The 26942-nt window shown below is 45.6% G+C and overlaps 1 protein-coding gene across 2 annotated transcripts in view; it reads left to right on the top strand.

Annotated features, from left to right (window-relative positions):
• Nucleotides 1-26942, top strand: part of SRD5A1 (steroid 5 alpha-reductase 1) — a 48936-nt gene that overhangs the window by 7610 nt on the left and 14384 nt on the right. The window contains exons 2-3 of one of the 2 annotated variants that reach the window (XM_045008112.1): nucleotides 4973-5065; nucleotides 16071-16237. In XM_045008112.1, coding sequence (XP_044864047.1) covers nucleotides 4973-5065; nucleotides 16071-16237 — 260 coding nt within the window. The remainder of the gene's footprint in view (nucleotides 1-4972; nucleotides 5066-16070; nucleotides 16238-26942) is intronic. The other variant, XM_045008111.1, reaches the window with a different exon arrangement.

The following is a 26942-nucleotide window of genomic DNA, read 5'->3' as shown; positions in this document are numbered from 1 at the left end:
GTCTTCACGGCTGAGGATGTTAGGGAGATTCCCAAACCTGAGCTGGCTTTTGTAGGTGACAAATCTGAGGAATTGTCACAGATTGAAGTGTCACTAGAGGAGGTTTCAGAATTAATTGATAAACTCAACATTAACAAGTCACCAGGACCAGATGACATTCACCCAAGAGTTCTTAAAGAACTCAAATGTGAAGTTGCGGGACTATACACTAAGGTTTGTAACCTGTCCTTTAAATCGGCTTCGGTACCCAATGATTGGAAGTTAGCTAATGTAATGCCAATATTTAAAAAGGGCTCTAGAGGTGGTCCCGGCAATTACAGACCGGTAAGTCTAACGTCGGTACCAGGCAAATTAGTTGAAACAATAGTTAAGAATAAAATTGTCAGACACATAGAAAAACATAAACTCTTGAGCAATAGTCAACATGGTTTCTGTAAAGGGAAATCGTGTCTTACTAATCTATTAGAGTTCTTTGAAAGGGGTCAGCAAACATGTGGACAAGGGGGATCCAGTGGACGTAGTGTACTTAGATTTCCAGAAAGCCTTTGACAAGGTCCCTCACCAAAGGCTCTTATGTAAATTAAGCTGTCATGGGATAAAAGGGAAGGTCCTTTCATGGATTGAGAACTGGTTAAAAGACAGGGAACAAAGGGTAGGAATTAATGGTAAATTCTCAGAATGGAGAGGGGTAACTAATGGTGTTCCCCAAGGGTCAGTGCTAGGACCAATCCTATTCAATTTATTCATAAATGATCTGGAGAAAGGGGTAAACAGTGAGGTGGCAAAGTTTGCAGATGATACTAAACTACTCAAGATAGTTAAGACCAAAGCAGATTGTGAAGAACTTCAAAAAGGTCTCTCAAAACTAAGTGATTGGGCAACATAATGGCAAATGAAATTTAATGTGGATAAATGTAAAGTAATGCACATTGGAAAAAATAACCCCAACTATACATACAACATGATGGGGGCTAATTTAGCTACAACGAGTCAGGAAAAAGATCTTGGAGTCATCGTGGATAGTTCTCTAAAGATGTCCACGCAGTGTGCAGAGGTGGTCAAAAAAGCAAACAGGATGTTAGGAATCATTAAAAAGGGGATAGAGAATAAGACTGAGAATATATTATTGCCCTTATATAAATCTATGGTACGCCCACATCTCGAATACTGTGTACAGATGTGGTCTCCTCACCTCAAAAAAGATATTCTAGCACTAGAAAAGGTTCAGAAAAGGGCAGCTAAAATGATTAGGGGTTTGGAGAGGGTCCCCATATGAGGAAAGATTAAAGAGGCTAGGACTCTTCAGCTTGGAAAAGAGGAGACTAAGGGGAGATATGATAGAGGTATATAAAATCATGAGTGATGTGGAGAAAGTAGATAAGGAAAAGTTATTTACTTATTCCCATAATACAAGAACTAGGGGTCACCAAATGAAATTAATAGGCAGCAGTTTTAAAAGAAATAAAAGGAAGTTCTTCTTCACGCAGCGCACAGTCAACTTGTGGAACTCCTTACCTGAGGAGGTTGTGAAGGCTAGGACTATAACAGTGTTTAAAAGAGAACTGGATAAATTCATGGTTAAGTCCATAAATGGCTATTAGCCAGGATGGGTAAGGAATGGTGTCCCTCGCCTCTGTTCGGCAGAGGATGCAGATGGATGGCAGGAGAAAGATCACTTGATCATTGCCTGTTAGGTTCACTCCTTCTGGGGCACCTGGCTTTGGCCACTGTCAGTAGACAGATACTGGGCTAGATGGACCTTTGGTCTGACCTGGTACGGCCGTTCTTATGTTCTTATGTCAGTGTGTTGCGGCCAGGATCCCCACTGACATCAACTCTGGGTGTGCCACAGCCAGACTAGAGTCAGCTCCCCCCAGGCTACTTCCGACCTCCCCCTCTATCAATACCTGCATCTGGTCGGCGTCTTCTACGGCCTTGAGCACCATGGGCTCCTGGGGGTACTTGCGAGCAGTAAGCTGGGCAGCTCCTCTGAGTCTCTTCTCTCTGGTAGGCTTACTGGCTCCTCCAGTGTCTGGTCGGCGTCCGGCCTCAATGGGTATGGCCAGTCCTCGGGGCGGTCACAGGCAGCAGGAGTCTCCCCAGCGGGAGCTAAGGCACCAGTGTCCGGCCTCTCCGGCAGCCAGGCAGCTTCTGAGCCCTGGAGTTGGGCTTTTATACTTCCGGTCCTGCGCCTTGATCTCTGGGGGGCGGGCGCAGGCTCCAGTGGCTCCGCCCACTTTGGTATCCAGAGGGGCTTGTCCCTCTCTGGGGCGGCTTGGAGCCAGGCCACCTCACTACAGCTAGTAACATGTCTGGCACTTTTTCTGGTGTGCAAGTTCAGGTAATTCCAATCAGTGAGAAAGCAGTGTACATCCAATGAATGACGTGAGTGTGTACACCCGAGTCTACATCCAATTCATGACCTATGTGGTGTTGCTGACAGAGTCGTGCACTGATGCAATCAGTTTTTAGATTTGTCCAAAAACTGCATGTGCTTTTTCACAGGATCAACTTATTACTAGGGCCTCTTGTGAGATTCTATGAATGAGGAGCTATCTGAGGCCAGTAAGAGAGCTCAAACAGATGCACTTTGCAGTTTATCATGCAACTACAAAAGCTACAAATCTGTACTTCAGGCTTTTGGCGCAGACACTGCGGCAAACTCATTTGTTGAAACCATGGATTGTTTTGAGACAGCATTTATGACAACATTTTGGAGTAGTATCTGTACAAGAATAAACAAAACAGGTCAACTTCCACAGTCCGAAACATGGCACAGCTGTGACACTGCTGAACTCGCTAGCTGAGTTTGTGGCAGCACGATGGAAAATTTTTGAAGAATACCATGAATCTGCAACATCTTTAAGTTCTACAGCTAACTTTTAGTTAAAATGGCAACATCATCCAAAGTGTATGGCTGATGAGAGTGGAGAACCTGCTGTTTTGCTGAATAGTGAAGAGAAGTTTAAAGTTGAATAATTCTAGGTGACTCACTTGTCAGCCATCTCAACAAAAAAATTCATGCATATTCAAAAATAAACAACCGTTTCTGTTTTTTAAAAGGTAACCTTGACAGTACTGTTGTTAGTCTCTCAGAAGTTTAATTGAATTCTATTCAGAGAACCTCAATAAAGAGATATTTGAAGAATGGGTACAATGGTGCTCACTTATAAAGCAGTTTGCCTCCAAGCTGTTATCACAAGCTCTGCCTACACTGCAAATGCTGATCATAATCAACATGTATACTTTGCAAACAACGTTTCCAAATGTCTTTATTGCACAACGCATTTACCTGACACTACCAGTCTCAAAGTGCAGTGGTGAAAGGTCTTTTTTCACATTTAAAAAGTGCTTTATGTGTTACAACAGTTCAAGAAAGACTTAACAGTCTCAGGCCTGGTCTGCACTACACAGTTTGGTTGACAAAACACTGAATGTGTACACACTGCAATGCTTCTTCTGTCGACAAAACTCTCCTGCTTTGCCACCAAAGTAAAACCACCTCAATGAGAGGTATGGAGCTTTTTGTTACAAATTTATATTGACAGAGTGTGAGTGTAGACACCACGCTTCGTTATGTCACTGTAAATGGCCTTCAGGAGGTGTTCCACAATGCCCATCCTGACCGCTCTGAGTCAGTGGTTTGAACTCTGCTGACCTGCACCAAGGCACACAGGCAGCAGCCCCTCCCCCCTTGAAATCACTGGGAATTTTTAAAATTCCACTGTTTGCTTGGCATGGACATTGTATCTTCCCAGCCAACCATGGTGGCTCCATGAAGCTCCCACTTGGAGCACACCAAAGCTGTTGGATCTGCAGAGTATGGGGAGAGGAGGCTGCACGGTCTCCTCTGATACCTTCAATACCTACAGACAGTTTCTCATTGCTTGTTGGAAAATGGCTATGAACAGAACATGCACCAGTGCCATGCAAAGATAAAGGAGCTGAGACAGGTGTACCAGAAGGCAAGGGAGGCAGACCATCGCTCTGGTCCTGCACTGAAGACCTGCTGCTTCTACAAGGAGCTGGATGCCGTCCTTGGCAGCGAACCAACCTCCACCGCCACAAACCCTGTGGATACTTCGGCGGGGCTGGAGGCAGTTAACAGTGGACTTAACACCAAGGACAAAGTCATGGATGAGGAGGTTGAGTTGGAGGATGATGTGGAACACACAGTAGGGTTGTCTGGTGGCGCTGCAAGTCGGGAACCGTTTACCACACCAGAGGGGTCAAGCCAGTCCCAGCAGTCCATCTCTGACATGCGTAATGCAGGAGAGGAGAACCCTGGTAAGTGATCTTTTTGAGTTGATGATGCTCGGTTATATGAGGTAAAGCTCTCCTTTGCTCTGTATATTCTAGAAGTGGGTGAAGGGATGGAAATATACAGAACTACTTGTGTTTGAGTGTGTTCCACATTCTCCTGTGCAGCTAAGCAGCGTGGCGGAACGGTGTGTTAATGCACACCAGAATTTCATGGAATCTTCCAAAGAGATCTCTAGGAAACTTTCCTGGATGTACTTGCCAATTCTCTGCCAAAGATTCCATGGCAGAGCTGCTTTGTTCCTTCCCCTATTGTAGGAAACTTTCCCATGCCACTCAGCACACAAGTGAGCAGCATAGGGACTGGATCTGTAGCCACACACATGCAGGAGATGCATCCTTGCTTACCTTCAGGGCGAGATAATGGTTACAATGACCTCCCGCCTGTGGAAAATGGTGGTGGAATTTACAATATTGTCCCTAGTCGACTGCACTGATCCCCTTAAAAAAACACCTAGTCCCTTAGCCCCATCTTGAACGTCCAACCCCCACCCAGGCCACACTCATCATGTTCAGGGCATTCGCTGAGATATGTGCTTGCAAGAGGACAGTGATAAAGTGATTTGTATGTTAAGAGGTGTATTGATTCAATTCTATGCATGAACTAACAATCATGCTTCTGTATATTGTTTCTTGTGCTTCTGCAGATTAGATTTCACCTTCAGGGCAACCCTTTACACACTGCCTTGTGGACATTCCGGATAAAGAAGCAACCAAGGCGAAGCAGTGAGGATATTTCAGAGAGGTGCTCCAATCTTCAGAGGCCGGGGGAAAAAAAATCAAGGAAGTGGAGAGAGACCCTCAAGGAAAAATTTAAAATAGAAAGACAGGACAGAAAGGAGAGTGAGCATCAAATTTTAAAGGACCAGGAGTAGATGATTAAAGTGTTGGAGGTGCAAACAGAGATGTTGAAGTCACTAATCATGCTCCAGGCTGAACACATGCATCCTCTCCTCTACCACAGCTGATCCAGAATGGCTTTCCATGCCCTCCCCAATCTTCTCCCACACATTCCTTGCAACTTACCGGAACGTCTCAGTACCCCGTTCACTTCACACCTTCATACAGCTTCCAAAATGATAGCTGGACTTACACATAACATTGCAGGGCAGTGTAGGCTCTCATAGTGATCTCCTTTCCCACCATGCCTTTTGTGGGTATTGTTAATTGGTATTTAATCAAAACAACGTTGACAGATAAGCCATCTTCATTTATCTCCTACACATGGTGATTGATGCTTGTAGTAATGCAGAGTGGCAGTTTGATCATTTGCTAACTACAAATCCCGGCCAGGAATCATCACGATTTTAATGCAAGGGGGCGAGTTTACAAAGCATTGCAGAGTGCTATATGTAAAGATACATTACTGGTGCTCATTATCAAAATGTTGCCTCAAAGCCTTCCTGATTTGAATAGAGCCCCTTTAATAGCCCTGGTATCTGGCTGCTAAAATTCAGCAGTCAGGTGCTCCACCTCTGTGCTCCACCCTGGGGGAAACTTTTCACTCTTAGCCTCACAAATATTATGGAGTGTGTAGTAGGCTGCTATGACCATGGGAATGCTGACATAAAGGCAGTGCCAGCATGCTTTTCATCTGCCAAATGCACATTCCATGGTCATTCTGCACCTACTCAGCCTATTGTTGAAGTACTTGTTGCTGCTGTTCAGGTTTCCCATGTAAGTCTTTATGAGACAAGGGAACAAGGGGTATGCTGGATTTCCCAGGATGACTATGGGCATTTCAATATCCCCCACTGGAATATTCTGGTCTAGAAAGAAAGTCCTGGGTTGAATCTTTCTGCACAGGCCAGTGTTCCTGAAGATGCATATGTCATGCACCTTCCTTGACCATCCCACACTGATGTCAGTGAAACACCCGTGGTGATGCACAAGCGCTTGCAATACCATAGAGAATTACTCTTTTCTATTGATGTACTCCGTCACAAGATGGTCCAGGGCCAAAATTGGAATAGGCATGCCATTTATCGCCCCTCCGCAGTTAGGGAATCCCATTGCTGCAGAGCAGTGCTATTTCACGCACATTGCCAAGAGTCACAATCCTTTGTATCAGAATGTGGTTAATAATCCTGCATACTTGTGTTAACACAACCCCAACAGTTGACTTCCTAACTTAAAACTGATTCGCTACCAACCAGTAGCAGGCTGGAGTCGCCAATTTCTACACAGTGATTGCCCTTTGCTTCTCCATGGATAGAGCAGCTCATTTTGGTGTCCTTGCACCACAGTGCTGAGGTAAGCTCTGTGCACACAGTTCCAGGAAGGTGGCTTTCTGCAGCTGAAAGTTTTTCAGCCACTGCTTGTCATCCCAGACCTGCATAATGATGCGATCCCACTACTCAGTGCTTGTTTACGAGCCCAAAAGCCACTGTGTTCATCTGCTCCGTGAATGCCCAAAGTAATCTGGTGCTGTTTCTTTTTTTGGCACTCAGCAGGTAAGGCAACTCTGATTCCTGTTCAGATTGGGATAACCCCCCACGCCCAGACCACCCTGCCGAGCCCCAGCCACCTTCAGCTGGAGCCCCTGCAGAGTCCCATTGCTCCTCCACCAGAACCCCCCCTCAACTGTGTCAAGGTCAGATGCAGCCTCACTGCCTAGTCCCTGTACCAGGGGAGGTGGGCACTTCAGGATGATCTCTCACTCTAATGCAGCTCGTGGCCTGTGCTCCCCACTACCATGCTGAAGCCACATTTATTTATTGACAAAATTTTCAAAATTGTGCAGATTTTTAAAATGTGTGCAGAATTCCCTCAGGAGTAGTTATACCTGTGCAATTCATTGTCCTTGGTGATTGTTGCACAGGTGCAATTGAGGGCAACGCTAAAAATTATGAGGTTGCACAGATAGCTGCACAGTTGGAAATTAGACAGCTTTGTTCCGGGATGTGCAATCCAGAAAAATGGGGCAAATAAATAATTTTGCATACCTCTGGAATGTCTTCCATTATGTTTCACAGTATGCAGGACATTAAAGGATTATCTCAATTACAGTTCCACCTGAACAGCTGTGATTTTATATAGGAAATAAACTTCCTGCCTGTTGGTCTTTAGATGAGATCTGTGGCTGCTATGCTTAAGATTCTTAGTATCCATTAGTCTAATGCTAGTAGTTAGCTCTCTTTCTGCAAAAGTATTGGGGTCAAATACACAGCTGTTGTAAGTGGACAAACATCTTACTGAAACAAATTCAGGTAGTCCTGATTCAAATCACTGTATTTTATAGCACAAGCAAGGGGGCATCAGTTCCTCTTTTCTATATCAGGAACCCCTGCATCTGGGGTAGTGGGCACTGTCCCATAAGACATTCAGTTTCTGAAATGGCGCTAAACGTTTTGTTTGCTCACACTTGCCACTCAACTTTATTCACCTGCACGCACTGTAAATTTCCATCATCTTCAGAAATAGCTATGTAGTCAATAAATGTTTCAATGTTGTGATTAAAGAATAGGCAGGGCCAAAACCATTTTGATTTACCTACATTAAGAAACAGCAGACTTGTAATTAACAGCTCATAGTGGCAGTAGTGGAAACTGTACTGCAGACAGATCTCAGGCATATGTTTTTCCCCCTAAATCATGTCATATAATCTTACTCTCAAGCCTTGCCTACGCTAAGGAATTTGCAAAAGTTTCCCAGTGCAAGGTAGGCCTGTCTTGACATGACAGGTTTCAGAGTAGCAGCCATGTTAGACTTATCTGCAAAAAGAACAGGAGTACTTGTGGCACCTTAGGCCTGGTCTACACTAGGACTTTAATTCGAATTTATCAGCGTTAATTCGAACTAACCGCTCAACCGTCCACACCAGGAAGCCATTTAATTCGAACTAGAGGGCTCTTTAGTTCGAATTTGGTACTCCACCCCGGCAGGTGGAGTAACGCTAAATTCGCACTTGCTAGCTCGAATTAGGCTTGGTGTGGATGCTAATCGAACTTAGCAGCTCCGGGAGCTATCCCACAGTGCACCACTCTGTTGACGCTCTGGACAGCAGTCCGAGCTTGGATTCTCTGGCCAGCCACACAGGAAATGACCCGCGAAAATTTGAATTCATTTTCCTGTCTGGGCGGTTTGAATCTGACGTTCTGGTTGCACATCGGGGCGAGCTCCGCAGCACCTGCAACGATGCAGAGCTCTCCAGCAGAGGAGTCCGGGCAATCCCAGACTAGAAAGAGGTCCCCAGCATGGACTGACCGGGAAGTCCAGGATCTGATCGCTGTGTGGGGCGAGGAGTCTGTGCTCTCGGAGCTGCGCTCCAACAAGCGGAACGCGAAGACCTTCGAGAAGGTCTCTAAAGCCATGAAAGACAAAGGATACAGCCGGGATGCGATGCAGTGCCGCGTGAAAGTGAAGGACCTAAGACAAGGGTATCAAAAAGTCAGAGCGGCAAACGGACGCTCCGGAGCCCAGCCCCAGACATGCCGCTTCTACGAGGCACTGCATGCCATTCTAGGTGGGTCTGCCACCAGTGCCCCACCAGTGACGGTGGACTCCGAGGACGGAATAGTGTACCGGGACAGTTCCCCCTCCCTGTTCGCCGATGGGGAAGATGAGGAAGGGTCTTTAGAGGACGGCGCAGGCGACATGGAACCCACTCCCGCTTTCCCTGACAGCCAGGATCTCTTCATCACCCTCACAGAGATCCCCTACCAACCCTCCCCGCCCGTTAACCAGGACTCGGAATCAGGGGAAGGATCAGGCGGTAAGTGCAACACACGTATAAACATTTATTTTTTATAACATTGTTATAGAAAAAATAGAAACAGTATTTACAAAATTCTAAATATTAAACTATAATATATATTAAATTATATGAAGAGAAGGTCCACACAAATGGACTTTAAGAAATTCTAAATATTTACAAATTAAAACATTCTAAATATTAAACTATAATATATATTAAACTATATAAAGAGAAGGTCCACACAAATGGGGATAGAAAAATAGTCCTCTAGCGACATTTCTACGAAGGTGTCATTCAGTTCCTCGCAAAGCCTCCGCATGAGGTTCGTCGGAAGAGGTCGCTTGTTGGGCGCTCCGTGGAAGCAGACTCTTCCACGCCAGGACATCCGAATATAGAGTGGAACCATCGCCTCTACTAGCATTGCTGCATATGGTCCTGGTCTGTGCAGTGCGTCCCGTAACATGCGGTCTTTCTGGGCACGAGTGACCCGCCTCAGGGTGATCTCGGTCTGCAAATACTGCATCTAAGTAGGGCAATTAGTGTAGTGTTACTATTGTTAATGGTTTACAATTAGGTTGCATAACAATGACCCTCGCCTAACAGCCACGTGCGAGAGTCCACAGAGAACAAGCATGCATTGATCGTTCCCGTGCGCTGGCGGGAGGGGCTGCTAAAGGCTTATCCTTTCTGCTTTGCACATTGCCTTTAGCAGGAGAGCACAGCTAACCAGTAACTGATAAGCAGTATGTACTGTAAGGCTTACCAGGACTTTGTGCAAGAGGGATGCAGCTATCTTTCCTCGCTTGTGCGCTCTCCAGTGCAATGGCGCCGCCAATGAGAGCGTATTCCGAAATCTCGGACTAGTTCTGAGATCTCCTGAGACTTGGTTCCCTCTTTGGTCTTGTTAACTGAAACTGACTAGACTGTGTTTACTGTTGGCAAACATGTATGTGTTCAAGGAAATCACCTACTTTTTCACATCACACAGCTTCGGCTCCTTCCCGGACTGCCCCGCCATCCCCCTCGCAGAGGCTGGCTCGGATTAGACGCCGAAAGAAAAAGACAAGGGACGACATGTTCCAGGAACTGATGGCCAGCTCCAGAGCGGAGGCGGCAGAGCAGAGACAGTCGAGGGAGAGCCTGTGTCAGCAGCATCGCACACACCTGGAACGGGAGGATAGGTGGCGGCAGGAAGACCAGCAGGCGACTCAAACGCTGCTTGGTCTAATGAGGGAGCAAACGGAGACGCTCCGGCGCCTTGTAGATGTTCTGCAAGACCGCAGTCAGGAGGAGAGAGCCCCCCTGCAGTGCATCTGCAACCGCCCTCCAACGCCAAGAAGTCCTGTCCCCCCCTCACCCAAAGTGACAAGACGGAGGGGCGGTAGGGGCCGTGAGAACTGTCCCTGCACCGCAGCACACCGATAATGTTAGAGACAACTGTCGCGCTGTAAATTTGTACAAGCTCTTTCTTTACAGCATCAACCAGTCCCAACTCCAAGTTCAAACCCCCCACTGTGTATTACATTATTAAAAGCGGTTTGGTGTTACTGACTGTTTCCGTCACGTTTCTGGTGTCAGAAGACTTTCTGTTGTTCTGTGGGGGGGGGGGGGAATTGTAATGTCACTGCATAGCCCACAGTGCCATGCTACAGACTTGGCTGCAGGGTCAACTGCAGGGCACACACAGACTGCAGTCACTAGGCACCAGGGACAGTCTGTGTGGTGTATGCTGCCCCGGGTCTTTCCTTGATGTGTATGCTTGTGCAGGGTCCTGGTGCCTGACATCCCCGAATGTAAAGGCAGGCTTCCCTTCACATGCATTTGGACCGTAGTCACGATCCTCCCCGGTGCCACGAGCCCCAAAAAGAGACCTCATCCAGGGGCAGATACTCACCCTTCCCCCACACCCCTCCCCCCTTCCAACGCCCAAACCCACAGCCGTCATGGTAACCCCTATCCAAGGACAGCACCCCTCGCCCCTTCCTGCAAACCCACCCATCAGTGCACACCTTAACCAGCACAGAATGCTTCCATGTTTCAACGAATAAACAGAAATGCAAAGTCAACGAAAGATTTATTATTAATTACTAAAACATGTCCTTAGTTTTAAAACGTCCTTGGGAAGTGGGGAAAACTTGGTTTATGATCAGGCTCTCTTAAAATCAAGTGGACAGTCACAGGTTACCCTGCTCTGCGAGGAAACTCGCTTTCAAAGCCTCCCTGATGCATATCGCTTCCCGCTGGGATATTCTCTCAGCACGGGTGTCTGGCTGATCGTAAACAGCAGCCAGGCGATTTGCCTCAACCTCCCAAGCGGCCAAAAAGGTCTCGCCCTTGCTCTCACAGAGATTGTGGAGCACACAGCAAGCAGCAATAACTACGGGGATATTCTTTTCGCTGATGTCCGAGCGAGTCAGTAAGGTCCGCCATCTCCCCTTGAGACGTCCGAAAGCACACTCCACCACCATTCTGCACTTGCTCAGCCGGTAGTTGAAGAGTTCCTTTTCAGTGTCCAAGGCGCCTGTATAGGGCTTCATGAGCCAGGGCATTAGCGGGTAGGCCGGGTCCCCGAGGATCACTGTAGGCATCTGCACATCCCCAACCGTTATTTTGTGGTCCGGGAAGAAAGTGCCTGCCTGGAGGCGTATAAACAGACCAGAGTTCCTGAACACACGCGCATCATGAACCTTGCCCGCCCACCCGACGTTGATGTTGGTAAAACGTCCCCTATGGTCCACCACAGCTTGCAGCACCATTGAAAAGTAGCCCTTTCGGTTAATGTACTCGCTGGCCTGGTGGGCTGGTGCCAGGATAGGGATGTGAGTCCCATCTATAGCCCCACCGCAGTTTGGGAATCCCATCGCGGCGAAGCCATCTATGATGGCCTGGACATTTCCGACAGTCACTACCTTTGAGAGCAGTTGCTCAACGATTGCGTGGGCTACTTGAATGACAGCAATCCCCACGGTAGATTTGCCCACGCCAAAGTGGTTCGCTACTGACCGGTAGCTGTCTGGCGTGGCAAGTTTCCAGAGGGCTATGGCCACTCGCTTCTGCACAGTCAGGGCTGCTCGCATCCTTGTGTCCTGGCGCTTCAGGGCAGGGGACAGCAAGTCACACAGTTCAAGGAAAGTGCCCTTACGCATCCTGAAGTTTCGCAGCCACTCTGTGTCATCCCAGACCTGCAGCACTATGCGGTCCCACCAGTCTGTGCTTGTTTCCCGGGCCCAGAATCGCCGTTCCACACCATGAACTTGACCCATTGCCACCATGATCTCCACTGCCCGGCGTACCCTGCTTTGTGAGAGGTCTGCGCCACTCTCCTCACCGTGCTGCCGGAGCCTCCTCGCCCGGTTTCTCAGCATCTGACTGTGGAAGAGGTGGACGATAATGTGCGAGGAGTTGACAACGGCCATAAGTGCAGCGATGATCGCAGCGGGCTCCATGCTCGCAGTGCTGTGGCGTCCACGCTGTAACCGACCAGAGAAGGGCGCGAACAGATTTCCCGCCGGCGCTTTCAAGGAAGACAGGGAGGGCGGGATTGACGGTTCAATGACGACACATTTTTCCCCCCAGCATGCATTGGGGGGAAATCCCACAATTCAAATGGGCAGCGGGGAGTGCGGGAACTGTGGGATAGGTTCCCACAGTGCACCGCTTCCAAAGTCGAAGCTGGCCCCGTGAATGTGGACTAAGAAGTTCGAATTTGTGTATTTAGTATGGATACACAAATTCGACTTATTAAGGTCGAATCCACAAATTCGACTTAAGTAGATTCGAAATAGTCCTGTAGTGTAGACAAGCCCTTAGAGACTAACAAATTTATTTCAGCATAAGCTTTCGTGGACTACTGCATGAGAAGAAGAAGAACTGGAGATATACCAATCTCCTAGAACTGGAAGGGACCTTGAAAGGTCATCAAGTCCAGCCCCCTGCCTTCACTAGCAGGACCAAGTACTGATTTTTGCCCCAGATCCCTAAGCGGCCCCCTCAAGGATTGAACTCACAGGCCAATGCTCAAACCACTGAGCTATCCCTCCCCCCTTCCCTTCATGCATCCGATGAAGTGGGCTGTAGCCCACGAAAGCTTATGATCAAATAAATTTGTTAGTCTGTAAGGTGCCACAAGTACTCCTTGTCTTGACATGAGTAATTTAACATGGGTGAGGGCTTATTTCTTGGGGAAACAGGTTAAGGTAGGTAAATGAATCAGCAGGCTGGATTCAGAATGTCTATAGTAGTTAAGATAAGGTTGAACATCCAGGGACTATGGACAGCGGACAAGATAATGGACAAAATAAGCCTGAATTGTAAAATGAGGTAAAGAGTATGTGCCTGGAAAGTGCATGCTGTACAGGGACTTGGTTCTACAAAGTGATCAAGCCAATCCCAAAATGTATGACACAGCATATAGTTAATGCAATGTAATGTGTAAATGTATATAAAGGAAGAGGTTTGCTGTGTAACTTTGGATGTGAGGCACACCCTATATCCCACCCCATAAGCTTGAGTTTGATCAATTTAGCATAGCTTTGATGTATGCCAAATAAAAGAACCTGAGTGACAAGACTGTAGTCGAACTATGTTCTTGGGTAACCTAGTGGAAGAGATTTTGGGAATGGCAACATGCAGCTTTACTATTGGTAGCAACATTGGGACTGTTGGGATAAACAAGATTGCCATGACAACTGTTACATTGTTTAGGACTCCTCTGGGCAGAGTGGTAAAAAACACGGGTGGCTGCAGATTTATCTATGCTAATATTCCTGCCATTGCTAGTATCAGTGATGTTAGCAATGGTGAGAAACATTTGCCAAAAAAAAATCTTGTAGACAGCATCTGAGAGTAGAATTATATGACAAGATGGTAAAAAAGCTTGAGTCTGCAGTACCACTTCCACTGTTAGTACCACAGGTGAATTTGCATTGGCAGTGAATTATAGGTCAGACTTTTGCCCGTATAGACATTGCACCTAGAATCAGAAGTCTACGTACTACTTTGTTTAAACACAATTTAACAATTCTGATAAGTGACAAGTATCAGTGTCAGCAGATTTTGTTTTCCTCAAGTATAACCATGTTGTACAATCTTGCTATAGACTGCCACACTTCCCCATATGAGTGATTAGAGAAATCATGCCAGAACGCTTCTAGGAAAAAATGTTTAAACAGCTGTAACTACCACATGTTGAATGACAATTTGGCAAAAAATGGTTGCATACTGTGATGGGGCAAGGCCAGATGGCTACAGTAAAGTACTGAGGAACAGGTATGTTAGCCCCAGGCTAAACAAATTCCTAATACTGTGGTAACCAAATTGCAGTTGCTCCAGGTTAATCAAGGCACCTGGGGCCAATTAAGATCTTTCTAGAAGGCAGTGGAGATAAGCTACACTGATTAGAACACCTGCAGCCAATCAAGGCAGGCTAATCAGGACTCTTGGTTTAAAAAGGAGCTCACTCCAGTCAGGAGAGGAGGAGCCAGAGGAGAGAAGTGTGTGTGAGAAGCTGGGAGCAAGAGGCACAAGGAGCTGAGACTGAAAGGGTGTGCTACTGGAAGATTGAGGAATTATCATACAATCAAGCATTATCAGACACCAGCAGGAAGGTCCTGTGGTGAGGATAAAGAAGGTGTTTGGAGGAGGCCATAGGGAAGTAGCCCAGGGAGTTGTAGCTGTCATGCAGCTGTTACAGGAGGCACTATAGACAGCTGCAATCCACAGGGCGCTGGGCTGGAACCCGGAGCAGAGGGCAGGCCTGGGTTCCCCCCAAACCTTGCAACTCCTGATCAGACACAGGAGGAGTTGACCCAGACTGTGGGTTCCACCAGAGGGGAAGATCACTGAGGTGAGCAAATCCGCCAATAAGCGCAGGACCCACCAAGGTAGAGGAGGAACTTTGTCACAATACCTATACTGTAACTGTTGTTCTTCAAGATGTGGTTACATATGTGTATCCCACTCAGATGGAGGGAAAGAGGGAGGAAAGATGTATTTTGATGGTAATTTTATCCACTTCAAAGATTTGTTACTACTGGATAACTGCAGCAGTGTTAAAGCATATTCAGCTTTTACATGATGTTGTTTTAATTTAAATTGCATGTAAATACTATGACTATATCATTTGAATAATAAAATTAATATTTCTGTGATCAGAACTTGGCTGAATGAACATGACACATCATCAAGACCACATGATACTCCATGTTTTTTCTGGAATGTTATCTGAGCAATTTTCCACATTTTCACAGATGAATGCCAGTTGGGGATTTGCCACATCCTTAATTCCTATGAAACCTGCTAGAGATTGAGGCCAAGTAGTCACCTCAAAATGACTGATGATTTTGTGTTCATTTGGAGGGGGGGGGGGTTGCTCAGTTAGAGACCTTAAAGGGAACTGATTTTTCAGAGGGTGAGTACTTTATGAGAAGACAGTGACAAAAACAAAACAGGGAATTGGAAGATGCATTTGCTAGATTAGCTTCCCAGAAGGGTCCCTTCCTGTTGGGGTCCCTTAGGGGTAAAAGCAGCAGCCTCTCTCAGGTTGCTTCCCCCCATCCTTAGTTTCAGCAGGAATTATGAGGTCATGTTTGCCTTAAAAGGAGATGCTTGGTAGCACCACCGTGAAGGCTTTGGACAAAATAAGGCTCAAATTATGTGCTACATTACACGCCAGCTGCATGTTGTCCTTTTGCAAGCAAGGAGCTATCCAAGGTGCTTTATTCAATACAACAAATTTACCATAAAATTAAAATATATTGAATATTAGTATTTATCTGCAGTAAAGACCTTACTAAAATAAGATTATTTGGTAAAGACTCAACTAGCCTCTTGGGACCTGATCATGCAGTCCAAACATAGTAAATGGGAATATTCACGTTTGTTGTTCTGGATATGCTTTGGCACTTCGTTGAATTGGGATCATAGGCAAAACTGAGAGTTTTGCAAGTATAAGGATTGCAGATTTGGGCCCTTAACATGCATTCCTACCTACTGTTATATATTGCAATAACAGTAACTCGGTAATTTAAAATGTTTCTTTTCGTATTTGTTCTAGGGCACTCATCTTTCCTTTCTTGATTCGTGGAGGAAAACCAACACCATTCATTACTTTCACACTAGCACTCATATTCTGTGTCTATAATGGATACTTGCAAGGTCGGAGCTTAAGTAATTATGCAGAATATCCTTCTGGTTGGCTGAAAGGTCCTTGTTTCATTGTAGGTGAGTTGAATAAAAACATGCTGTTTTATGAGAACCAAAAGCAAAAATAATTATTGTAAGTATTTATAAAAAATGAATTATAGTTCTCATAAATGGGAATCCAGTGGTCTAGACTTTTTTTGTTGTTAGACCTGCTTATTGTGATACAATGGAGGTCATTTAATCTTTATTTTTCTCTCCTTACTTCCACCTTTGAATTTTGATTCCCTCTTCTGATGTGCTGTCTGAGCAACTGTGTATCTATCAGCCTGACATTGGTCCTGGGAAAAAAAATGGAATGGCTGAAATGGGTCTGGATTAATATAGAATTAAAGGAAATCAATAAAATTGTCAGTCAACATGGGTTTATGGAAAACTGACTAATTTGATGCCCTTTTTTGATGAGTTTACAAGTTTGGTTGATAAAGATAAGTGTTGATGTAATATCCTTAGACTTCTGTAATGCAGTTTACATGGGTCCACATGACATTTTAATTAAGAAGCTAGAAGAAAATGAACATGGAATACATTAAATGGATTAAAGGCTGATTAAATTACAGGTTTCAATGTAAATGTGGGCTCATTCATTCAGTGTTTTCTAGTGCGGTCCCACGGGGATCAGTTTTTGGCTCTGTGCTCGTCAATGTTTTTATCAGTGATCTGGAAGAAAATATAAAATTGTTATTGATAATATTTGTAGATGGGGAAGTGATAAGTAATGAAGAGGACAGATCACTGATACAGAGCTATCTGGATTGTGTGGTAAACTGGGAGCAAGCAAACAATATATGCTTCAATACAGCAAAATGTATGGTCCTAAATCTAGGAACAAAGAATGTAGGCCATACTTACAGGATGGGGGATTCTATCCAGGGAAGCAAGGACTCTGAAAAAGATTTGGGGGTCATGGTAGATAATGAATGAACATGAGCTGCCAGTGTAACATTGTGGTCTTGAATGTAAAACCAAGGAATATTGGGTTGGAGTAGGAAGGTCGCATTACCTCTGTATTTGGCACTATTGTGACTGCTATTAAAATACAATGTCCAGATCTGGTGTCCTCAATTCAAGAAGGAGAGGGTTGGAGAATTGGAGAAGATTCAGAGGAGATCCAGGAGAATAAGTAAAAGATTGGGAAATGCTTTACAGTGAAAGACGCAAAGAGCAGAATCTATGTAATTTAACAAAGATGTTTAAGGAGTCACTTGGTTACCGTCTATAAATACTTGCATGGAGAACAGAAATTTGATATTAGAGGGCTCTTCAGTCTAGCAGACACAGATCCAATGGTTGGAAGTTGAAGATTCAGATTTGAAATAAGGCACAAATTTTTAACACTGAGGGTAATTCACTATTGGAATAATTTTCCAAAGGTGGTGGATTGTCCGTCACTGGCAATTTTAAAATCAGAATTGTCTGTCTTTTCTAAAAGAGATTCTCTAGTACAAACAGGAATTAATTCAGGGAAATGCTATAGTCTTTGTTATGCAGGAGGTCAGACACGGAGCAGGTCTACACTTAAAATGCTGCAGCAGCACAGTTGCATCTGTGTGTATTTACACTAGCCAGTGTAATTAATCCACCTCCAGCAGAGGCAATAGCTATGTTAACGGGAGAAGCTTTCCTGTGAACATAGTGCTGTCTACACCAGAGGTTAGGTTGGTATTAGATGTGTGGATTTTTCACACCCCTGAGCATCATACTTATACCAATGTAAGTTTATAGTGTGGCCGTGGCCTAAATGATCACAATAGTTCCTTCTGGCCTTGTAATCTATGAATCAGTGAAGGAGGTTTTGGAACAAATTGATAAACTAAACAGGAATAACAACAAGGAAGTGCTACAAGGACTCCTCATTGTTTTTGTTGATACAGACTAACATGGCTACCACTCTGTAAACAGGAATAAGTCACCAGAATCAGATGGTATTCACCCAAGAGTTCTGAAGGAACGCAAATGTGAAATTGCAAAACTACTAACTGTAATGTGTCGTTTAAATCAGCTTCTGTACCAAAATGACTGGAGAATAGCTAATGTGACGCCAAATTTTTTAAAAGGGCTCCACAGGTGATCCCAGCAATTACAGCCAGTAAGCCTGACTTCAGTACCAAGCAAACTGGTAGAAACTATAATAAAGAACAAAATTGTCAGACATAGATGAACATAATTTGTTAGGGAAGAGTCAACATGGTTTTTGTAAAGGGAAATAAAGCCTCACCAATCTACTAGAATTCTTTGGGGGGGGGGTCAACAAGGTCCCTCACCAAAAGCTCTTAAGCAAAGTAAGCTGTCATGGGATAAGAGGGAAAGTCCTCTTATGGATTGGTAACTGGTTAAAAGATAGGCAACAAAGAATAGGAATAAATGGTCAGTGTTCAGAATGGAGAGAGGTAAATAGTGTGTCCCCCAAGGGTCTGTACGAGCCCCAGTCCTATTCAATATATTCATAAATGATCTGGAAAAAGAGGTAAACAGTGAGGTGGTAAAATTTTCAGATGATACAAAATTGTTCAAGTTAGTTAAGTCCCAGGCAGATTGCGGAGAGCTACTAAATGATCTCTCGTGACTGGGCAACAAAATGGCAGATGAATTTCAAATTTGATAAATGCAAAGTAATACACATTGGAAAACCTAATCCCAACTATACATAGCCAATTTAGACCCCATAATTTTCCACTCAAGAAAGAGATCTGAGTCATTGTGGATAATTCTCTGAAAACATCCACTCAATGTGCAGTGGCAGTCAAAAAAGTAAATAGAATGTTGGGAATCATTAAGAAAAGGACAGATAATGAGACAGAAAATATCATATTGTCTCTATATAAATCTATGGTACACCCACATCTTGAATACTGCATGCAGATGTGGTCGCCCCATCTCAAAAAAGATATATTGGAATTGGAAAAGGTTCAGAAAAGGGCAACAAAAATGATTAGGGATATGGAATGACTGCCATATGAGGAGAGATTAATAAAACTAGGACTTTTCAGCTTGGAAAGATGACTAAAGGGGGATTTGATAGAGGTCTATAAAATCATGACTGGTGTGGAGAAAGTAAACAAGGAAGTGTTATTTATGCCTTCTCATAACACAAGAACAAGGAATCACCAATAGGCAGCAGATTTAAAACAAAAAAAGTATTTTTTCACACAATGCACAGTCAACCTGTGGAACTCCTTGCCAGAGGATATTGTGAAGGCCAAGCCTATAACAAGGTTCAAAAAAGATCTAGATAAGTTCATGGAGGATAGATCCATCCATGGCTATTGGCCAGGATGGGCAGGGATGGTGTTCCTAGCCTCTGTTTGCCAGAAGCTGGGAATGGGAAATGAGATCAATCACTTGATTACCTGTTCTGTTCATTCCCTTTGGGGCACCTGGCATTAGCCACTATTGGAAGACAGGATACTGGGCTAGATGGACCTTTGGTCTGACCCAGTATGGCCGTTCTTATGTTCTTATGGAAAAATTCTCTTTTGGAAATTATCTGCTGGGCTAGAGTCACAAAGAAACATAAGTGTGATGACACTGAGCACTGCCACACCTAACTTTGAGGCACCTAGAAAATCACTGGGATTCACAAAGCCTGGGTTAGGTGCCTAGGCTTCCTATACAATGAATAGGGAGAAATAGTTGCCTCTCAATGGGATTCACAAGAGTCAGCATTCTAGGCAGTTCCTCACCTAAGCTAGCAAATGGGAGCTGCCAAAAAAGAAGGGATATGTGTTAAGCCCTGCCACTCTCATAGAGATAAGCCTGGGCTGCAGGGAGTCATTGGAGCTAGGGGACTGGATCCTGGGTCTTCCACCTCCCAGGTGAGTGCTCTAACACCAGTCTAGATAGTCCTTCTCAGGCTTGTGTGCTTTCACTTTCTTTGTCTGGCCCAATTACTTTTTTAAATTATTTATCTACAGTGGAACAGCTTCAACAAGAGAGACTGAGGGAACTCCACATCAGAATATCCTATAGTCTAGGGGTTAGAGAAATAACTAACAGAAGTGGCAGATCCCTGTCCTAATCCCTTCGTCCCCTGAGGTGGAAAGGGGGATGTGACTCAAGGACATCTTGATGCCAACTGAGAGAGGGCACTGTGGTACATAACAGTTACAGAGATCCCTTGGGTAAGGCATCTGTCTTCAGTTATCTTAAACTCAAAAAGGAAGCTTACAAGAAGTGGACATTTGGACAGAAGATTAGGGAGGAGTATAAAAATATTGCTAGAGCATGCAGGGGTGTAATCAGGAAGGCCAAGGCACAATTGGAGTTGTAGCTAGCAAGGGATGTGAAGCGTAACAAGAAGGGTTTCTACAGGTATGTTAGTAACAAGAAGAAGGTCAGGGAAGGTGTGGAACCCTTACTGAATGGGGGAAGCAACACAGTGACAGATGATGTGGAAAAAGCTGAAGTACTCAATTTTTTTTTTTTACCTCGGTCTTCACAGACAAGGTCAGCTCCTAGATTGCTGCACTGGGCAACACAGCATGGGGAGGAGGTGAGCAGCCCTCAGTGGTGAAAGGACAGATTAAGGACTATTTAGAAAAGCTGGACATGCACAAGTCCATGGGTCCAGATCTAATGCGTCCAAGGGGGCTGAGGGAGTTGGCTGATGTGATTGCAGAGCCATTGGCCATTATCTTTGAAAACTCATTGTGATTGGGGGAGATTCCAGATGATTGGAAAAAGGCAAATATAGTGCCCATCTTTAAAAAAGGGAAGAAAGAGAACCTGGCAAAATCATGGAGCAGGTCCTCAAGGAATCCATTTTGAAGCACTTGGAGGAGAGGAAGGTGATCAGGAACAGTCAACATGGATTCACCAAGGACAAGTCATGCCTGACCAACTTGATTGCCTTCTATGATGAGATAACTGGCTCTGTGGATATGGGGAAAGCCGTGGATGTGATATATCTTGACTTTAGCAAAGCTTTTGTTACGGTCTCCCACAGTATTCTTGCCAACAAGTTAAAAAAGTATGGATTGGATGAATGGACTATAAGGTGGATAGAAAGCTGGCTAGATTGTCGGGCTCAACGGGTAGTGATCAACAGCTCCACGTCTTGTGGGCAGCTGGTATCAAGCAGAGTGCCCCTAGGGGTCAGTCCTGGGGCCAGTTTTGTTCAACACCTTTATTAATGATCTCGATGCTTTGTTGCAGCTGGGCCTGACTGTTATAAAAAGGCAGTCAGCTGCAAACCAGCTGAGCAGCGAACAGCAGAGAGGCAAACAGAAGGAGTTTGCCTGGAGAGAGCCTACTGAGGCTCCCCTCTCGCAGGTTTCTCTGAATAGCGTCTGCCACAAGTAAGGAAGCTCTTAGAAGGAAGAGACTATGGATGCTGAGCGAGCCGCTGTTGTGACCCACACAGGATGCGCTATGTTTGTCTTCCTTCCACAGGATAGAAGCGACTTTGTCTGTACAAAGTGCAAGCTGATCTCCATATTGGAAGAGAAGATTCAAGGTCTGGAGAAACAAATATCAACACTGCGTACCATAAAAGAAAATGAGGATTTCCTGGATAGACGTCAGGATCAGCTTCAGCGGGCACAATGTTCAGCGGGGACAGAAGGCCAGTAAGGATAATTGGCGGCATGTGACTTCCGGAAGAGGAAAGAGTACCAGAAACTCTTTGTACCATGTACCAGTAATACAGATGCAGGTGAGCAACCGTTTTCATGTTCTCTCCACAGGTACTAGTGCAGAGAGTGGAGTGGATGATACATCTGAGGGAACAGAGCAGAAGGAGACTCCACTGATTGGAAGGCATGAGATGCACCGTCCTAGGGATGGGGGTTCCACGACCACCACTCCCAAGAGGAGGAGGTGGGTGGTGGTGGTCGAGGACTCTCTCCTCAGGGGGACTGAGTCATCTATCTGCCACCCTGACCGGGAAAACCGAGAGGTGTGCTGCTTGCCAGGGGCTAGGATTCATGATGTGACAGAGAGACTGCCGAGACTCATCAAGCCCTCAGATTGCTACCCCTTCCTGCTCCACGTGGGCACCAATGATACTGCCAAGAATGACCTTGAGCATATCACTGCAGACTACGTGGCTCTGGGAAGAAGGATGTTCTCGTCTATCCTCCCTGTGGCAGGAAAAGGACAGGGTAGAGATCGTCAAATCGTGGAAGTCAACGAATGGCTACGCAGATGGTGTCAGAGAGAAGGGTTTGGATTCTTTGACTATGGGATGGTCTTCCAAGAAGAAGGATTGCTAGGCAGAGACAGGCTCCACCTCACGAAGAGAGGGAAGAGCATCTTTGCAAGCAGGCTGGCTAACCTAGTGAGGAGGGCTTTAAACTAGATTCACCGGGGGAAGGAGACCAAAGCCCCGAGGTAAGTGGGGAAGTGGGATATCGGGAGAAAGCACAAGTAGGTGAGTGCAAGAGGGGAGGGCTCCTGCCCCATACTGGGACAGCAGGACGATCAGTGAGTTATCTTACATGCCTATACACAAATGCAAGAAGCCTGGGGAACAAGCAGGGAGAACTAGAAGTCCTGGCACAGTCATGGAATTATGATGTAATTGGAATAACAGAGACTTGGTGGGATAACTCACATGATTGGAGTACTGTCATGGATGGATATAAACTGTTCAGGAAGGATAGGCAGGGCAGAAAAGGTGGGGGAGTTGCGTTGTATGTAAGAGAGCAGTATGACTGCTCAGAGCTCCAGTAAGAAACTGCAGAAAAACCTGAGAGTCTCTGGATTAAGTTTAGAAGTGTGAGCAACAAGGGTGATGTCTGGTGGGAGTCTGCTACAGACCACCAGACCAGGGGGATGAGGTGGATGAGGCTTTCTTCCAGCAACTAACAGAAGTTGCTAGATCACAGGCCCTGGTTCTCATGGGTGACTTTAATCACCCTGATATCTGCTGGGAGAGCAATACAGCAGTCCACAGACAATCCAGGAAGTTTCTGGAAAGTGTAGGGGACAATTTCCTGGTGCAAGTGCTGCAGGAACCAACTAGGGGAAAAGCTCTTCTTGACCTGCTGCTCACAAACAGGGAAGAAATAGTAGAGGAAGCAATAGTGGATGGGAACCTGGAAGGCAGTGACCATGAGATGGTCAAGTTCAGGATCCTGACACAAGGAAGAAAGGAGAGCAGTAGAACAGAGACCCTGGACTTCAGAAAAGCAGACTTCGACTCCCTCAGGGAACTGATGGGCAAGGTCCCCTGGGAGAATAACATGACAGGGAAAGGAGTTGAGGAGAGCTGGCTGTATTTTAAAGAATCCTTATTGAGGTTGCAGGAACAAACCATCCCGATGTGTAGGAAGAAAAGGAAATATGGCAGGCGACCAGCTTGGCTTAACAGTGAAATCCTTGCTCGTCTTAAACACAAAACAGCTTACAAGAAGTGGAAGATTGGACAAATAACCAGGGAGGAGTATAAAAGTATTGCTCAGGCATGCAGGAGTGAAATTAGGAAGGCCAAATCACACTTGGAGTTGCAGCTAGCCGGAGATGTTAGGAGTAACAAGAAGGGTTTCTTCAGGTATGTTAGCAACAAGAAGAAAGTCAAGGAAAGTGTGGGCCCCTTGCTCAATGAGGGAGGGAACCTAGTGACAGAGGATGTGGAGAAAGCTAGTGTACTCAGTGCTTTTTTTGCCTCTGTCTTCACAGACAAGGTCAGCTCCCAGACTGCTGCACTCTGCAGCACGGTATGGGGAGGAGGTGACCAGCTCTCTGTGGAGAAAGAAGTAGTTCGGGACTATTTAGAAAAGCTGGACGAGCACAAGTCCATGGGGCCGGATGCACTGCATCCGAGGGTGCTAAAGGAGTTGGCCGATGAGATTGCAGAGCCATTGGCCATTATCTTTGAAAAATCATGGCGATCGGGGGACGTCCCGGATGACTGGAAAAAAGCTAATGTAGTGCCCATCTTTAAAAAAGGGAAGAAGGAAGATCCAGAGAACTACAGGCCAGTCAGTCTCACCTCAGTCCCTGGAAAAATCATGGAACAGGTCCTCAAGGAATCAATTCTGAACCACTTAAAGGAGGGGAAAGTGATCAAGAACAGTCAGCATGGATTCACCAAGGGCAAGTCATGCCTGACTAACCTAATTGCCTTCTATGATGAGTTAACCGGCTCTGTGGATGAGGGGAAAGCAGTGGATGTGCTATTTCTGGACTTTAGCAAAGCCTTTGATACAGTCTCCCACAGTATTCTTGCCAGCAAGTTAATAAAATCTGGGCTGGATGAATGGACGGTAAGGTGGATAGAAAACAGGCTAGATGGTCGGGCTCAACGGGTAGTGATCAATGGTTCCATGTCTAGTTGGCAGCCGGTATCAAGTGGAGTGCCCCAAGGGTCGGTGCTGGGGCCGGTTTTGTTCAATATCTTCATTAACGATCTGGAGGATGGTGTGGACTGCACCCTTAGCAAGTTTGCAGATGACACTAAACTGGGAGGAGTGGTTGATACGCTGGAGGGTAGGGATAGGATACAGAGGGTCCTAGACAAATTAGAGGATTGGGCCAAAAGAAATCTGATGAGGTTCAACAAGGACAAGTGCAGAGTCCTGCACTTAGGACGGAAGAATCCCATGCACTGCTACAGACTAGGGATCGAATGGCTGGGCAGCAGTTCTGCAGAAAAGGACCTAGGGATTACAGAGGATGAGAAGCTGAATATGAGTCAGCAGTGTGCCCTTGTTGCCAAGAAGGCCAATGGCATATTAGTATTAATAGGAGCATTGCCAGCAGATCAAAGGAAGCACTGGATGGAAGCACTAGGGAGGTGGTGGAATCTCCATCCTTAGAGGTTTTTAAGGCCCAGCTTGACAAAGCCTTGGCTGGGATTATTTAGTGGTGTTGGTTCTGCTCTGAGCACGGGATTGGACTAGATGACCTCCTGAGGTCTCTTCCAACCCTAATATTCTCTGATTCTATCTACTAATCCACCAAAGAGTACCATGTAAGGACTCTAATAAAAGCCTGTATCACACTGGTTATCATAATCATTTTGAGATGTATGTATGGGTAATATGTGTAGTTATGTATATGCACTAAAATTCATGTTCTTTACATGTGAGTTAAGGCAGGTCACTGATTAAGTATTCTATGGTTCACAATGGATGGCCCTTCACAGTCTGAGCAAAATGCTAACTGATTGTGGAGGTTGCGGGGGGAAAGAGAAACAGCATGGGTTATTATGTTAAAGGGTATGACAATGAACTTTTGAAACTATATCTCGGGTGCAGATGAATCTCCAATTATTCCTTCAGTGTGTGAGGACAAGCCGCCAGTGAGCTTGAATGTCTGAGGCATCTCAGCCAAACTGGGTAAAAATACTTGAGGTAAGCTATTTTGTAGGAGATCGGTGAATGCCTCATTAGTTAAGTTTAGGCTCTAGAAAGGATAGTATGATTGTTTTATATGTAACCATTTGTTTCTAATTTTCTTATTTTCTGTCACTTGAATGTCTATTCTTTGCAATTAAATAAGCTCTCTTATAGTGGCCCAATCTGATAGGCAAGCTTTGAGCTCACTTACTGGATAGGCAAGTTAGGTGGAGAAACCCCTATTTTCCACTGGTTCATACATTGCTCTGGAGCTTCAGCATCTGGATGCTTGGTGTGGGGCTGCAGTGTTTTTGTTCAGAGGCAGAAACATATGCTCCTAGGGGACTTTTACTGAAAGAATTTAGTCGCTGAGAGAATTTAGGCATCTACAGGATTTGGGGTTAGCTGAGCAGGGGTTTTATGAATTCCAGTTGGGCCTAATTCTGATTTTTAGGCACCTAAATCTGGCCTCTAGATCGATGTAGGGCTGCAGTGCTCCAGAAGGAGTCTGACTTTAAACAAGGAAAAGAAAGGGGTAGGGGAACACTGAACTGTATTCATTTGGTGGAATGAGGAGGTCCGAGTAGAGCACCCATAGGGACACTATTATAAGCATAAGAGAAGGTTAGTCATCCTGTGCAGTAACTGAGATTTTTCAAGATGTGTCCCCCTATGGGTGCTCCACTACTCACCTTCCTCCCCTCTGCTTCAGAGTTCAAACATAGACTCTGAGGCAGAGAAGGAACTGAGGGCAGATAGACCGCACAGCGCTATATAGATGCCTCTCATGGCATGAGACAGGGAGGAGGATATGTGCGGGCAGCAGGCATTGCTACCGAAGTTCTCCGATTCCATCTACCATGGAACACCCCCAGGGGGACACATCTGAAAGAACTTCAGTTACTGTACTGGGTGAGTAGTGAGCAGTGTCCACACAGGGCAGTTAGCATGCATCATTTTAGATTACCTGTTGCATCTTAAATCAGGTCTGTCTCTCAACTCATTGAGAGTCCACTTAGCGATCTCAGCGTTTCATCTCCCGATCCAAGGGAAGTCAGTATTTTCCAACTCCTGGTAGTTAGATTTTTGAAAGGTATTGTCAGTGTCTTTCCATGTGTAAAAGAAGTGGTTCCCCTCTCAGACCTTAACATGTGCTTGCTGCCCTTGTGGGACCTTCATTTGAGTCCCTAGCATCACATTTTCTTTCCCTCCTTTGCCAAAAGACAGCCTTTCTTATTGCTATAATGTCAGCTAGAGGGAATTTAGGAAGGCTGGTGTGAGTGCTGGAAGCTCCCCCAGCACCCAGACCTTAGCCCTGCCCCCGCTCGGCCTCCTCCCCCGAGGCCTCACCATCACTGCTCGCTCCTCTCCTCAATGGAGGAGAGGAGTGAGTGGCGGCAGCAGTTGTGGGGGGCCTTGGTGAATGGGGATTGGAGGAGAGGAGC

This window comes from Mauremys mutica, chromosome 2, assembly GCF_020497125.1.
Source record: "Mauremys mutica isolate MM-2020 ecotype Southern chromosome 2, ASM2049712v1, whole genome shotgun sequence".
NCBI classification, from domain to species: Eukaryota; Metazoa; Chordata; order Testudines; family Geoemydidae; genus Mauremys; species Mauremys mutica.
This window is presented reverse-complemented; position numbering and strand designations above follow the sequence as displayed.